The sequence below is a fragment of the Phoxinus phoxinus genome (genome assembly GCF_949152265.1).
Source record: "Phoxinus phoxinus genome assembly, chromosome: 22".
Classification (NCBI taxonomy): domain Eukaryota; kingdom Metazoa; phylum Chordata; class Actinopteri; order Cypriniformes; family Leuciscidae; genus Phoxinus; species Phoxinus phoxinus.
The window spans coordinates 21,645,397-21,662,090 of record NC_136897.1 but is presented as its reverse complement, the minus strand read 5'-3'; the positions used below and the strand labels follow the sequence as shown (position 1 = coordinate 21,662,090).

General features: G+C 37.8%; 1 protein-coding gene across 1 annotated transcript in view; it reads right to left on the bottom strand.

Moving 5' to 3' along the window:
• cacna1ab (calcium channel, voltage-dependent, P/Q type, alpha 1A subunit, b) overlaps window positions 1-16,694 on the bottom strand; it is a 119,979-nt gene that overhangs the window by 33,042 nt on the left and 70,243 nt on the right. Inside the window, exons 21-35 of the mRNA XM_079598129.1 lie at window positions 15,388-15,438; window positions 14,752-14,884; window positions 13,529-14,049; window positions 13,017-13,318; window positions 12,017-12,152; window positions 11,811-11,940; window positions 11,313-11,372; window positions 11,119-11,225; window positions 4,281-4,380; window positions 3,994-4,154; window positions 3,396-3,533; window positions 3,114-3,315; window positions 1,414-1,578; window positions 1,219-1,329; window positions 798-881 (exon numbers count right to left, since the gene is read on the bottom strand). Of these exons, the coding sequence (XP_079454255.1) occupies window positions 798-881; window positions 1,219-1,329; window positions 1,414-1,578; window positions 3,114-3,315; window positions 3,396-3,533; window positions 3,994-4,154; window positions 4,281-4,380; window positions 11,119-11,225; window positions 11,313-11,372; window positions 11,811-11,940; window positions 12,017-12,152; window positions 13,017-13,318; window positions 13,529-14,049; window positions 14,752-14,884; window positions 15,388-15,438 (2,401 nt within the window). The remainder of the gene's footprint in view (window positions 1-797; window positions 882-1,218; window positions 1,330-1,413; window positions 1,579-3,113; window positions 3,316-3,395; window positions 3,534-3,993; window positions 4,155-4,280; window positions 4,381-11,118; window positions 11,226-11,312; window positions 11,373-11,810; window positions 11,941-12,016; window positions 12,153-13,016; window positions 13,319-13,528; window positions 14,050-14,751; window positions 14,885-15,387; window positions 15,439-16,694) is intronic.

Here is a 16,694-nt window from a genome sequence, read left to right as displayed (position 1 = left end):
AGTTAAAGTACTAACATTACTAAATTACATTACTAAAACTGAAATAAAAAATACAGCTAAATAGAAATACTAAAATATGAAAATTAAAGCAAAAATTACTAAATGTTAAACTAAAATTAAAATGAAAACTGAAGAAAAAATTAAATTGAATTCAAAATATGTATAAATCCTGTAATAGTATAAAAAAAATAATGCTGCTCAGGGGAAAGTTGTCCACATTGTGTAATGTGTGGCCACTGGGAGAGCCCACAAACTTTAGTGTAACACATCAGAGTAAAGTTTAAGTGTCTGTCTAGTTTTTATAGACAGAGAACCCGAAAAGCACAGAGAGGAAACAACACAAATACACAAATACACACTCAAACACTGACATTGACACACAAAACCCAGTACAAATACACACAACACTTAGCAATAGCATGAACACTTGACGTGGAAGACTGAACGGGTAAATATTCAAGTAGACAAAAGTTTTAACATTTTGCTGACAAGCAATTTTACAAAATAAAGTTTGAAGTGTTGCATTTAAACCTTCCTCATTAAACATGTAAAATATGAAAAAGTGTGTAATAATAGGTTGATGTATTAAACATGCCATATATTCAGTACTTAAACATTCATGTGTGTGGGAATGCAACTTTTTACAGTCACAAAAAAGGAAAGTAATTGTAAGAGATGCATTTACAGGGAGTAAAATTAGTATTTATGTACAAGTGGAAAAATTCATATTTGTCCATTCAATTCCAACATGAATCCAGATGTATTTGCTTTCTAAACTTGTCTAAAAGTACACTTACCCCGAACTCTGTGACTAAAATATCTGTGATGCTGCCGACAACGGACACAAAATCAAAAATATTCCAAGCGTCTCGGAAATAATTCTGCAGAGAAACAAAAGGAGAGCGTGAGTTAACCAATCATGTCAGAGTTCTCGGGGAGCGAGGACCCATATTTTACCCAATCCTGCAATGACAAGACTATTAAAGAAGTATAGCCAATCAAAAGCCTGTCACCATGGAGACAGGCAGACAAGTGCATTAGATGTTTTTTTCCCCAAACACATTTTTCGAAAGGGGTTAGGGAAAGAAACGTTTCATAAATATCTCAGGTCTAAAAAAGTAACAGGATGTATGAATTAATAATGGGTGATATCTTTAGATTGTGCGATGAGTAATGCTAGGAAGAGCAGGATGTATGAATGCGATCAGTGCGACTTACTTTGATGCCAAAGGCAATGATTTTCAGAATACACTCCATGAAGAAGAGTGTCGTGAACACGATATTCAGGTTCTTCAGGACTTTATCATACGCATCTGAGGCCCCGTCGTACTGGAAACATAGAGTAATGAAAATGTAGACCCTGATGGATGTACAGACATGACTGATGCTAGGGGAGGAAGAAGAAGCTCGTACCTTCATCATAAGGACGACTGTGTTGAGCGCAATGAGAGCCATGATACTGTACTCAAACGGAGGCGACACCACAAACTGCCACATTCGGTACTGAAAGCTTTGCTTGTTCTGAGGCATGTGGCGCGTTAGAGGTTTGGCATTTATAGCAAAATCAATACAGGCTCTCTAGAAGACACAGAACAAGAGAAAACAGTGAAAAGAGCATCTGACATATCACGTTGCATGTTTGTTGCAATGGAAAGACAAGTGAAAAGTAAAACTGTGCAGCAGTAAAACCGACTAATGCTCATAGCTGATTTTTTTTTTCTACATTAGCATGTGGTTAAATATAAAAAAGTTGAGTTAGGGTGTGTAAAGGCTGAAGACTTTTGATTTCCTTACTTCTGTTTTTGTTAGTTAGATTAGTGGATTATACGCGAATAGCCTTAAGGTTTAGTTATTTTCTTTCCTTTGGCTCCACTCGGGTCCCTTTTCATACGGAATTGACCCTTTGCAGGGAGTTTGATTGACAGGCGATCTGACCAATCATAATACGTCATCCGCCGAATCCGCCATTTTTGTCCGACAAAGCAGTCAGGAGAGTTAGTAGATTAACATTGGAGGATTTGAACTTGAAAAACGGAGTGTACTGACATCTTTCCACGGTTAAAACAACGCTCCTTATTATGTTCATTCATGTTTATTTGATGCTATAAATGAACTAGAAGGAAGAGATGATCGGTTCACGAGCAGCTTTAACTGAGGCTCTACAGCGATCTGTCAGACACATCAAAGAGCAACAAAACTGTATTTATTGTTTAGATTTCTTAAAAAAATTACCAAATTTGAAAGTTGAGACTTTGCTTGATATCAAAAATAACCTGTTCTGTCCTGTCTGTCGGTGTGTTGTCAGTGTGCTCACTTCTCCGCAATGTATTTTTCACTGCATGAGAACATAGTGGGGCGTGAGAGCGGCGTAGCTTGTCGGACATAGCAACAGAAAATAAAGGGGACGGGTCTTTGCAAACCGTACATTTTTGACCAGGAAACTTGATGTATAAAGCCACAGCGGCATAAGTCAGTCGACTCTTTATCCTAAAATTGTACTAAACCGTTCAATTCATATGGATTAGTTTTCACTGTCTTTATGAACTTTTTAAAGCGTGAAAGTGGTAGTTGCATAGACTCTGACTGTCAATGGAGGGACAGATATCTCTCAGATTTTATTAAAAATATCTTCATTTGCGTTTCGAAGTTGAACAAAAGTCTTACTGTTTTGGAACGACATGAAGGTGAGTAATTGATGACATAATTTACATTTTTGCGTGAACTAACACTTTAAATAATAATAATAATAACAATAATAGAATATATTTATATATTTTTTAGCAATCTGCTCCTTTCTAGAGTTTGCAATAAAATTTACAATTTCACAGAGGAGATTTTCAAAAAACAAAACGGTCAATATTTAAGTTTATAATCACATTTGTACACAAATGGCTATTGCAACTTATGACTCAAAATACCACATTTTTAATTATATGAAATGATTTACCATTGAACAACTTTTTAGCAATGGATACAACTAAACTCTGTCCACAATCTCGGATATAATTTTATAAACACAATACAATTGAAGGATTTATAGGATGTTGCCTGAAATTTTGGTCAAAATTAGGTATGTTAGTTTGGTTTACTCATGTGAATAAAATAGCAATTACCTCATTCTTTTCGAGGCTGTAGTCCTCCATCATCTTGTCTCCTTGCTCCTGGAAAGTGATGATGATGAGAGCTACAAAGATGTTTACGAAGAAGAAGGGGAAGACAACGAAGTACACCACGTAAAAGATGGACATTTCCATCCGGTACCCCGGGCTCGGGCCCTGGTTCTCATAAGTGGAGTCCACAGAGTGCTTCAACACCCTGAAAGAGAAAAGAAAGGAAGAGGCGATGACACCAGAGATGATACACAAGCGCTTATTTGTGAGTGAATGCCAACTCACTGCGGCCATCCCTCTCCAGTGGACACAGTAAAGAGAGTAAGCAGGGCCCAGAGCACGTTGTCGTAGTGGAAATCGTACTTCTTCCACTCCCGCTTCTGCGATTTGACCTCGTTACGCTCATACACCAAATATTCGCCCCTGAAACACAAATACACATGAAAAACTCAACAAACTGTCTTTTTCATAATGATGGGTGAGTAAAGGGCAGTTCACACCAAGGACGATAACTATAAAGTTTTAGTTATTGTTGTAATTCTATAACGGTTATACAACGGAAACGGCAGAGAGGAACAATATTGTTGGAACAACTTTTTAGAATTATTTTTTCCAGCTAAAGAATGATAAAAACATTGACGCCAATCAGAATCCACCCGACTTTAAAAAGTTCAAACATTTAAAGTGGCAAATGACAGCACATGCTTATAATAAACAGACTGTTATCATGCATTGTTGTGGATGCTAATATGGTTATCGATAAATGTATCATTGGTTTGAACGGACCTTAAGTGTATTAAATGAAAACTTTTGGATAACCGTTGCATGCAAAATTGTGATTTTTGACTAAAATCATCTTTAATTGCAGGTCATCTCTCCTTACCTGCAGTCACGGGCGAACTCCTTGGACTCGTCGGTACAGTAGAAGAATCGTCCCTTAAAGAGCTGCACAGCCACCACAGCGAAGATGAACATGAACAGCATGTAGACAATGAGGATGTTCAACACGTTCTTCAGAGAGTTTACTACACAGTCAAACACCGCCTGGGAGAAAGAGACGAATGAAATTAATATAGTGCACTAATTTAGCAAACAAAACACGGGAAATCAGGATGATGCCATAATATGTATCACAGCTGTGTAGGTGTATGTGTGCGTCTTTGACTGTACTTTTAGTTTAGGAAGACGTTTGATGGTCTTGAGTGGACGTAGCACCCTTAGGACCCTCAGAGACTTGATGACACTGATGTCTTTCCCCTTACTGCTCCCCCTGAGGAGTGGAGGCAAACAACAGGACATTAACATGCTGTACAATGAGACCGAAAGTGTCATAAGGACATTTTGAAAGACCGTCTCCATCTATTTCCATCACATTTCACTTCTAGATCATTCTTTGAGCTTCCATTTTACTCTTAATGTAGAAGATAGTTTCAATATCACCATGCAACAGTTAATACTATTATATATATATATTATGTTGTGGAATGCTTCTTATCAAAAATCTTTTTTTTTCTTCAAGCAAGGTTCCACAGGCCTTCAGATTCTCAACCATCGATGGTTTTTGGTTTACTTGTTTTCTTCTCTGGACATTCAAAAAGCATAACACATTCAAGTAAGTATCAAAACTGTCAGGCATTTTCTGGTGCAATGCCCAGCCAAACCTCTTTCTTTCTTTTGTTTTTGTTTTTTTTAGCTGTGTTAGAGGAGACAAGGGAATGGAGGTCTGGGATATGGAGGCTGTTTGTGTTAATTGTAGGTAACATGACAAGACTGAGGGTTCACTGAGATGCAAAAGGCTAGCGGACTTGAGTCCAACTGTATCTTGTCCCTAGAAGAACTTGAGGAAGCTCAAACCAGGAGACAAAGACAAGTTACAAGGACATTTCATTGCATTCAAACCGATAAGGGAAACAAAAGGAAAAACTGTCAATACATTTCCTGCCATTTGGATTCTTACAAGAATATCGTCAAGAAATGCTTGCCTTTTTGAAGAATTTTTGACCAGGAAACTTGATGTATAGTGCCATAGTCTGTCTACACTGGAAAGCGTCAAAATTGATTATCCTAAAATATTCATGAACACGGACCAATCAGCTCTAAGATCAAGATTAAAAAAAAGAATTGCTTAATTGCTAACAGAAATCAGGGGGAATTAAATGGACTTTGCTCGGGTTATATGCAGTATATATAACATATGACATGAAAATAAATTATTAATCGCATCTAACGTAAAAGTTTGCGTTTATATAATATATGTGTGTATATATCATTTTATATTTGTGTGTGTGTGTCTGTATATATATATATATATATAGCGCATATATATGCTGCTGCATCCATGTATGTACACACACATATTATATAAACACACAAATAATCACGATTAATCGTTTTGACAGCACTATATGTGACTAATAATATTCATAGTAAAAAAAATGACATTTAACATTTGTGAATAAAGATATTTTATTTTAGACAGATGGTGAAAAAGTACTGGCGTTTCTAGAGTGTCTATTAAATGATAATGTTAGTGATCTTGCACCCAGTGTAGACAGTGTTAGCCATCAAGCATGAATCCTTATTGAGCCAAGCTCAGTCTTATGAATGTGGCAGAGGTATTTTTTTTTAAAGTATTTACACAGGTCCCAAACACAAACAGAAGTGAACTCTTCATTCAAGCGGCCAAGACAGCTGTCTTTAACTATGAACTTCCAGGCAAGTCCCAGCTGAAGACCAGCCAGCTCATGACAGATTGATTGAGTCGGAGCATTGGAAAAGGTCCAGGTTACCAATAATCAATTACTCGCTCCTGGACTGTGCTCAGAGAAAGGTGTGCAGTACTGTAAGCAGTGTACAAAAGTGCAATCGCTTCTGTAACTTTGTGTTCAGACGTTTAGGTCCACAGATGGACCCGTTATAACCAATGTAAGTCACGGCAGAATAAAACAAGCAGTGGAATGGAGAGAACCAGAGTGGATGAGCAAAGAGGAAGGGAGGGATTGTCGGGAAGGGAAAAAGAAAGAAAGAGAGAGAAGCCATCGCGTGAGCTGGACGGTAGCCGTGCGACAATAAGGAGGGGAGACTTTACCGAGAGAGGCTCCTGTTGATCACCAAGGCGTAGACATAAGAGAGGTCAGAGACAGACAGTGGAAGAAAGAAAGAGACAGAAAAGAGAGGAATACACACACACAGAAAAAGAGAAAGAGAGACAGAAAAAGAAACAAGATACTGGGAGTGGTTTGCAGAGGAACAACATCAATATGAGAGACAGACAAACAGAGAAAAAGGACCAAACAAAAAACTCCAGCGAATGATTAAAAGAGTTGAAAGCCCCTGTGTTCAGGTATTTAAAACTACAGATCAAGTCAAGTCAAACAAAATTAAAGATGCACCAAGCAATGTTTTACACATATAATAGGACTTTTGTACACGTTAAATCAAATTATTGCAAAATTGATCACGACTGACAAATTCACCTGAATTGGTAATTTAAAAGCAACTGCTTTCGTGTGATACAACATCCTCTCCAACAGTGGTCAGTATTGAAACTTTGCTTAGTGCGTCTTTAAGTAATGTATTCCAAAACAATTCTATAGTCACATATAACTGACCCTTTGCCAAGCGCTGCCTACTTGGTTACTTTTATTAGCTCACACAAGCTTTACAGAGAGTCCCACAGGAGTGAATTGGAGATTTTCATCTGTAAAATGTTGGGGTAAAACTATCAAACAAAACAATTCCTCCATAGGCGTATATTAGTCAGCAACAGTTGCTAAGGTGGGTTTTGCCAGTAATGTTGGAGGCAGGGATAAGCTAAGGGTCAATCAGTCTTAAAGTCCAGACGAAATCCTTAAAACTTTAGAAAGCTGTTGAGAGATCTGATAAACATAAGTGTACAGCTCTAAGATAAGAGCACAAACAAGCTCATTATCTGATAAAAGATTATATATATATATATATATATATATATATATATATATACAGTATATATATATCAATAATAAAACAAACAATTTTCAGAATCATAATAATACATATATGATCATATTTTATTATGTAATGTATATATATATATATACACATACATATATTATGATAAAATATTATACAAATAGTATAATAAAATGAATGTGTACTGATCTGCTGATCAAATTTAGCTGTTTTATTAGTGATTAACATGCTCGCAATTGCCACACGATGTGTGTGTGTGTGTGTGTGTGTGTGTGTGTGTGTGTGTGTGTGTGTGTGTGTGGCAATTGCGAGCATGAGTCTGCTGCTCTTTGCTGTATTGACTCTGACTGAATCATTCTCATGCACTAACCCCTGCTAGGTATTTGGCAGGTCTTTACTCTGGGCCTGTCCCCAATCAATAACTAAGGATTCAAACTTGTCACACTTATAGATTAGGACAACCCACTGCAGTAGGAGAGAATCCTCCCCCTGCCATGCCAACTCTGAGAGCAGGGGGAGATTCTCGCCACCTTAGCCCTGAATCAGCACACGGTATCACACACTTGAGCCAGAATGGAGGTGGAATCCGTAACTGACTGCAATGGAGCCAAAATGGCCGCCACCCTGCCGTCGCCTCAAGGTGGCAGTGTTCGACGGTATTTATTTGAGTAACTTTCAAGCAGCACATACAGTCCACAACCCCACACATACCTAATTTAACAATCCAAACTTCCAGCACCTATTTGTTTACATGCTTCGCAGGTATTTGTAATAACTTCATTCTTTGTTCTAAGAATGAAGGTGCCAAAAGCATAATCATTTGTTGAGTCGTTTTGTTCTTATTGTGAGACTATAACAAATGGGCAAGCCTTTCCTCCACCAAACCAAGGTATTCTGGGTAATCAGAGATGCTTGTGTGTCATATGACCATGCCTATACCCAGAATGCATCCATTTATAAAGCGTTAAGCAGTGGAGAGAACAAGACTTTAAAGCAATAGTTTACTCAAAAATAACATTTTGCCATTATTTATTCACCCTTATGTTGTATCAAACCTGCAAGATGTTTTTTTTCAACCATGGAACACAAAATGAGGCATATTGAAAAAACAACATACAGGTTTGAAACAGCATGACAGTGAGTAAATAATCACAGGTTATAATGAAACGGTATAACCTTTCATTTCATATGTGCGTGAGTGCGAGAGAGAGAATGAGATGAAGGACAGACGATGAACAAACGTCAAAAACACCAATTAATGAGAAGCAACTGTCAACCTGGAGTCTTCTTTTCTTGTGTTCCTTTATCATATCCTTCTATATCTCTTGTTCTCTATATCTCTCCACATCTCTTGTGGTCTCTCTTTTTCACTCACTTTGTCAGACTCAACAAATGGAGGCCCAAATGATAAACAGCTTGACAGCTGGAGTCGGTCCAAGGCAGCTTAGTGCTGATGGAGAGGAGGAGAGGAGAGGAAAGGAAAGGAAATTGGATGGGGAAGAATTGTTTTGAGGAATGAGAACAGGAAAAGACACAGGACAGAAACAGGGTTGAGAGGGTGGAGAGGGTTCATTTATATGAGGGTCAGGGGAGGGGAATGAAAACCGGGCGTTATGTGTGGAGTGATTTTTAACTCAAAGCAGGATTTAAACATATCAGGCCATGTGTATTCGAACATACTGTACGGCCTGATAGGTTTCACTACAGGCATTCAGCTAACAGTCATTCATATCAGCATAGCATGTGAATTCTCTTGGCAAATATTTCAGTAAAAACAGGAGAATTTTTTTTAGCTATAATTACTCCAGTTACTCAATTACCTTAGTCTTCTTCAGTATCAGATAATCCTTTAGAAATCGTTCAAATATGCTGATTTGCTGCTCAAGAAATGTCTTATTATTATCAATTATTGCGCTGCTTAATATTTTTTTCAGGATGTTTTCATAAATAAAATATAAAATATAAAGACATTTTTGAACGGTAGTGTATATATATTTAATAAATACAATAATTAGCTTAAATCTCAAATCTGCATATTCAATTTGAGGCCAGTGCATGTATGCTGATAGTTTGACTGATGTAAATAATCATGTCCACCTTCCTCAGTCCCTAATTTGTATTGCTTTTCGGGGCCAATGTTGATTGTAAAGACGTTTGGATAGCAAAGTGTGCAACAATGACAAAACAATTTGACAAACGGTGAAGCAAATGACAACTTAAAACTATTTCAAAAGGCTCTTGGTTAGCTAGCAAGTTGCTATTTAGAATGGATTTTTCAGAATCACTAGTAGCATGTGATTGGAAGGTGATTATTTATTTTAAGGTCACATGTTATGATGTTGGCTAAATGCGCAGCTGAAAAAAAAAACTGAATGCACATGCAATAATGTAAACACGTGCAATCACACATAATAAACAGATAGATGCCTATACATATCAAAAAAGATCTGAAACTATGCATGAGATATTTATTAACTTACCTATTTTATTTTGCTATTATTATTCCAAAGCCGTTTAAAAGTGTGCAGACACATTTAATGCCACAAAAAACTGTATTATGCCATTTACTGTATGACACCCAGCAATCCACCACATAATCTTACAAACATGAAAAACTAGTTTCTTGTATACACATATCTGGCCTATGGGGCTGAGGAGGATGTACACATACTAGATCATACATGCACAACAGACATAACCAAAAAGGGCTAAACAAGAGTAAAAATCATTCCACGCTCAAAGCCCCATCAGCAGTGTTCACTTGCTCTCCTTTCTTAGTGACTAGCTGATCTTCCCACTCTGGGGTTCAGTTTTATTCTTCAACCACTCTCTTTATATCCCCAGGCCGTGCATAGGAAAGAAACCAGAGTACCTGTGGCAGGACGGGCTCTCGCTGATCCAAACATGGAAACCGCCTGGGCACTAAAGGGCTACAGGTGCCTGGAGACCCCTCACCCCCACAGGGCCCCAAAGGGCACAAAACTACCCTTCTCAGCAGGGGGAAAGTGTGAGGGGACAAGGTTATGGTGAATACTTGGTTGGTGGAGTAATGACGATGGAAAAGAGCCCTGATACTCCAACAAAACAAACATTTTGCTTATGTTTAACCAATTCTGTAAATTACATTTCATGGTAGAGTTTCTAAAAAAAAATATCTAATAACTAACTCACCAAATAAATAAATAAATGAATCTACTAGTAAAAGTTGATTAGATTTATTCATTTATTTTATTAGATTTTTTTTTAAACATAATATCTTGTTTTAATTTTACAATGGGTCATGGCAGAGTTTCTAAAAGAATAAAATAAAATCAATCAATCAATAAACTTTATTAGATAAAAAAATTGAGAATTTTTTTTGAGATGCATGTCTGAGATTTGAGCAGAATTCTCCATTTGCTCAATTTGGATCACTGAGATCCCATTTGTGCATTTGTTGGTTTTGACTGGAGTTGTTTCAGAGAATCTAGAGTTTATGGATTGATTGAAAGTCACGGTTAAAGGAGGAAACAAAGAAAAGTTGTTTTAGCACCAGGAGGAGTGTGAGATGAGATACAAGATGAATGGTGAGGGACGATAGACAGACGGGCAAACAGAAGTGACGGACACACAGTATAATGGAGGGAAAAAGTTTGTGTGCATCACATAGAACTAATGGCAGGAGTTGAATGGGAAAGAAATAGGGCTGAGGCCAAGAAGAAAGCTGGGGGAGCTCAATGGTCAAAGAGAAAATATAGAGACAGACAGGCCAGTCCTGACAGAAAGTGAGTGTTTGTGTGAGCATGAGTGTGTGTAAAGAAAGAAAGACCTTCATCTTCGTGTCTGATTGAGTGAGACAGAATGCAAAGTGACCAAAAAAAAAATAGAAATAGAGAGCTGAGAAGAAGAGCATGCAGTGCTGACAGGAGAAGAACAGAGGAAGAGACCAAGAGAGAAAGTGGCAGAAAGTATTAAAGAGACTCCAAGGTGGCAGTGTGGCAACAGGGTGGCAGAAGAGAAGATAAGGGGCAGCAGGCAGCACTGTGGGGCAGGAAACGGTGGAGCAAGGGGCACTTACGTGAAGGCAAAGGCTACCAGGGCACCACTAACCACTACAAAGTCCAGAAAGTTCCAGAGGTCACGAAAATATGAGCCTTCATGCAAAACCAAGCCTAACACAACCATCTGAAACACAGAGCACAGGATTAAAGCAAATAGATAAAAATGACACACTAAAAAGCCACCGCACAAATCATCTCGTGCACACTTTACCTTGATGAGCATCTCAAAGGTGAACACACCCGTGAATACATAGTCAAAGTAACGCAAAACCTGGAAAAAAGAAAGCAAATGCATTGAAAATGTTTGCCATCAAATACAGTCTATACGAGAACAAAACAACCAAAACAAATCACATCAAATCCATTAAAATCTGAGTTTGTCCAAAACACTGCAGATGTCAAACATCTAAAATATTTCTGATTGTTGGTTGTAGTTTCAATATGGGCAACAAATTACTTCATAAAAATCTCTATTAAAAATATTTATTCGTGAAAGAAGATTTATTTGAAAGCACAGCTTGAGACAATGTTAAGATCTCTTCTAAAACGTATTGGTCTAAATCTCATTGGTCCAAAATACTGCACCACATAGCTGTATGTTAAACATCTAAAATTGGTTTGGTTGGTGGTATTTTCAACTAGGCAGAACATTACTTCTAGAAAGGTTAGAAAGTTTCAACACAAAAAAAATTCAGAAAATTAGTCTTACGTTGTTTCGAGGTGATTCTGGCGATACGGGATCTTCAGCCGCTAATGCAATACTGCTCATAGCGATGACTGACAGAATACACATCTCGAAATAACGTAGCGTCAGTATGTAGTGACAGCATCTTCGAAACCTGAAAACCCACATTGGTTATGATAAGTAAAATTTACTTTGCACACATGCACTTACACACTTGAACACACACTTACGGGTTGGTTGTGGATAGAATAAAACAGGAACTGAATGGGGGAATGGGTTTGGGTCCGTCTTCGTCGCCACCATTGTCTTCTTCCTCTTCTTTCTTCTCTCCTTCTTTAGCCGGCTCTGTGTTAGCATTTTTGTTTACTGCACAATGAAGGGAACGTGGGAAGAAAGAAATGATCAGAAATCCACAAACATAATCAAGTATAAAACAGTCAGCTTTCAAACATTAATAATTGGCTGACCATAAATGCATAATGTCACTTATAGAAGGGCTTGCACAGAATCTGTGCCCTTCGAATTCTGCAAAAAAAATACAAATAATTTTCCTTATAATAAATATCTAGTTCAGTAATAAAACTTTAGAAGGCACAGACTGATTGGTCCTTTACCTGCAGCCTGCAAGCAATAATATATTTGGCCTCTGGCAATCCTGCAGCCAATGAGATTGCTTGCTTAACATTTACAAATTTTGGTCTGGTTTCGATTTGGTTACTATTTCGAGAGTTGTCATGATTGAACTGCAATTTTTTTTATAATTGCAATTCTATATTTAAAAATATATATATATTTTTTTTTTTTTTCAATTTAGTATATTTCAGTAACCAATCTCAAGCTACATTTAACATTTGACCACATTTAAATACAGTTTTTCTTTGTAAAATGAATGCAATAAAAAGTATGCATCACACAATTACAAAAAATGTTTTATTCACCCTCATGTTGTTATAAAACTGTTACAAACTGTTTTTGCGCATACAGTAAAAGTCAATGGGGTCAAAACCAACACTGGACTATTGATTTGTATTGTATGAATATTAAAAACGTATCAAAATATTATTATTTATCAAAATATCTTCTTTTGTGTTTTACAGAAGAAGAAAAAAAGGCATATAGGCTTTGAAAGATATGAGGGCGAGTACATGATGACAGTATTTTCATTTTTGGGTAAACCATCCTGTTAAAAGATAATCCTCCAAAAGTTCTGTAATCACACATGCACCTCACCTTGTAACTTGGCGTTGAGTGAGGGGTAAATCGGGGGCATGTCTATGGCAGTGTGGTCGAGTTTGCTGGAGTTTTTGGTGGAGTCTGTCAGAATGAGACTGCTGTCATGGAGATCTGGTCCACGCAGGTTCAGCAGATTATTAGCCTGCTCTGGGTCACAGTAGGGGTCATAAAGGTCAGGATCAGGGTCATGGATAGCCATCTTGCTGCTGTTTCGCAGGTTGTCCAGATCCTCACTGTACTGGCTCTCCGTGTGAGATAGACCTGGCTGAATTGGACGAGCCAACGATAAACTAGCCTCTCTTAAAATAAATAGATAAATAAAAACAGGGGAAGGCAGGTTAACAGCGTATATAACGTTTTATTTCTATTTTAGTTATATTAATGTTCAAAGATTTATTTCAGTCGATTCATTTAGATGATTCTTGTGAATGATTCACTGATTCAATTAAATTCATCAAGTTCCTGTGCAGTTTCAAACGAACACAGATACGCAAATTTAGCACACTCACTTTCTAGCTTGATGCTGTCGACTCCGTTCCCTATCCCTCCTTCCATCTCCATCCCCATGGTTTCCATGGCGATGCCTCCTCTGCCTCTTCTCTTGGCCCTCCTCCCCTTCTCCTCCTGTCTCTCCTCTGCTGTGGTGTTCTCTGTGTCTCCTCCCTCTTTCTGCTCCATCTTCATCCCTCCTCCTGTGCTGGTGGTGTCGGGGTCGCCTGTGCTCGCCTGCGCCCTCCACGTCCTCGCCTCCTCTCTGGGCAGATTCGCACCCTGCCTCCCCCAGCTCTGGGTGGTGTAGGGACTGGCGGCTAGAGTAGGGGTGGTGGTGGTGGTGATGATGATGACTGTGATGATGGTGGTATCGGGGCTGGTGCTGCAAGTATTCTTCACCCCTCTGCTGGTTCGGCTCCTGGGGGTTTGGTTCACCCGGTCGGGGCTTGTTGGTATTGTTGTTGCGGTTCTCCTGAGGATTAACAACTAGTGGGCGGTCCAAGTGGGTCTTCATGTCAGGACGGTTGCGGTAGTTCATCTAGAGATACAAAAAGTAGATTTGATCAATTAAAAAATGTAACTTTCCTAGGAAAAAGAGTGGTAAACATTCAATGAAAATTGACCATGTTACAAAACCAGTTTTGTTGTGAACTGGGAAAGCACCGATATTAGAATAATAGTCAATATTAAATAATTATTTACATATAATGTTAAAATTCTATATTATTTTGTCGAAATAAGCTATTTTAAATTGTATTTTAAATTACTTCAAAGTTAATCATTTTAAATGCTGCTAATTAATTTAGGGATCACAATATTATAATGTACAGCATGATAAATGAATATTCTGAGATTTTCAAAAGATTAAACTGTGTTTTAATTAGTGTTACTGTTCAACAGTTATGGGTTGGCAAGAAATTGTTTTATTACGATTTAAAATGACTGTTTTCTATTTTAATATATATTTTTAGCAGTCATTACTCCAGTCTTCACTGTCACATGATCCTTCCGAAATCATTCAACATGCTGACTTGTTGAAAACAGTTGTGCTGCTTTTTTTGTTGTTTCTGTTGTGGAAGCCGTACAACTTTTTTTCAGGATTCTTTGATGAATAGTAACAATGTTTAAGTCTTTACTGTCATTTCAATCAAATGAATGCATCCTTGCTGAATAAAAATGTAATAATTGAATCATCACAACATCGTCAATCTTCGTTCGGGATCTATGAGTTGTCTCTGACCTTCCAGTGATCTTCTGCATCAAGTTCATTGTAAAGTGCCTCTCTGCTGGTCATCAGGTTCTGTCTGCGAATCTCGCTTGTGCGCTGCTCCCACACTGACTTAGAACCTTTCGAGTTCTTCTGCTGCTCTTTACTACAGAGTGAAGAAATAGAGACAGACAGAAACAGAGAAAGATTTTAACCAAGGGAGGAAGAAAAGCCTAAGTTTTCCTCCCTTAAAGCACCTATGAGCAATGACCCAGGGTGGAAGGAAATGATAGTGTCCCTTAGTCCCCAGCAAGAGAACATGGATGTGGCTCATGAATTCTGTGAAGGGGAGGGGGAGGGGGGGGGGGGCATACTGAAGAATAGCATTGAGCACTGAGACATGTTCAGACAGACAGACTGAGAGAGGAAGGCAGAGATGGATCGAGACCAAAACAGCGATACAAGCAACCCTGTGCTTGCAGTGCTGCTGTGGAGGAGACAGTGTGTGTCATCACAGCCAATGATATCTCAGCCTCTGTGTTACAACACAAGACTGCAGCTACAGCAGCAGGTAACACAAAAAAACACCCATACAAAACATGAGGAAGGCGGAAAGCAAAAGAAAAAGGGATACAGAACAAAAAAATGAGTAAGTAAATAAATAAATACCAGTCCAGTAAACTGTCTGTGGCATCGATACGTTCAGATTTTACTGTAACTCTGAGGAGAGGGGGGTGAAACAAGGAACATAAAAACAACGCTGCCACAACTATCACAGAAAACAGCTGACAAAGCGAACAGGCCTCACAGGGTCCCGTTCACTGAAGGTAACTTGTTTGGTTAGTCAAACATGTTTAGGGATGACTTGGCATAAACCAGGAATTTTGCGCTTTTTAAAACAAGGAAAATAACTTATTATTAAGCAACTTATTAAAACAACAAATAAAAAAACTTCTCAAACCTGCTCGCTGGCAGACGAACTATTCCAAATTCCAGGTTTGTGTCAAGTTATCCTTAAACTTATCTGACTAACCACAGTCAAGTTATTAACATATTTATTTACTAAACAAAAATAAATAGACTAAATGCATATTTTCACTATAAATGTGTAACCATGTCCTAATCAGACACAATGAAGTGACGACTGTAAAATCTCATTGGTCTTAAATCTCCATGTAACGGTGTTAATCATCAAATATGTTCTGCTTGATTGTTTCACGATGTTCAGCATTTTTACTTTCAGTGTGGAAAGACAAATTTAATCACTGAAAACTTGTCGCATCATGCCTGGTTAGGTCATAGTGTAAGTGTTAGTTGATTATAACACACATACACGCACACACAAAAAAAATTAAACATTATTGACCATTTTTAGTAACTGAATTAAAAATTTAATGAGGAACCAAACACCTTATAGAAAAACCCACGTCACAAACAGATACCACACATACAACTGTAGTTCAACAACAAATTTAACTCATAATATGTGTTCTGAGGCATGCCTTCAAAAGACTTATATAGTCATATGCATTTTCATGGTATTTTTCTTTCTTGGTATTATTTTTGTCTATTTTGGGGGTTTGGCAGCAATAATTTGTGTGTTGTTTGCAATAAAACAAAATCATATGGATTTAGATCAACGTAAAGTTGAGTAAATGCCAAATATTTCCATTTTTGGGGGAACTATTCCTTAACAACAAAAACAGAAATGGTCCTAAGGGGGTTTCATACTATATGATCAAGCAGGTTTAAGCAAGTCTGCTGGAAAGTGAATTAGAGTGGATTTACTCAAACAAGATGATAAAGTTAAGCTGACAGGCTAAGCTAAGCTCAGCTAAGCTAAGCTTTAAGCATTTAAACTAGCTTACAGTACCAGATCAAATTCCTGTGACATAAGGCAAGGCCTCTTACCGTAATAAAGTTAAAGTGTACTATATTATGTCAGTTTGTGACATTAATGTGCAAGTGTATTAGGA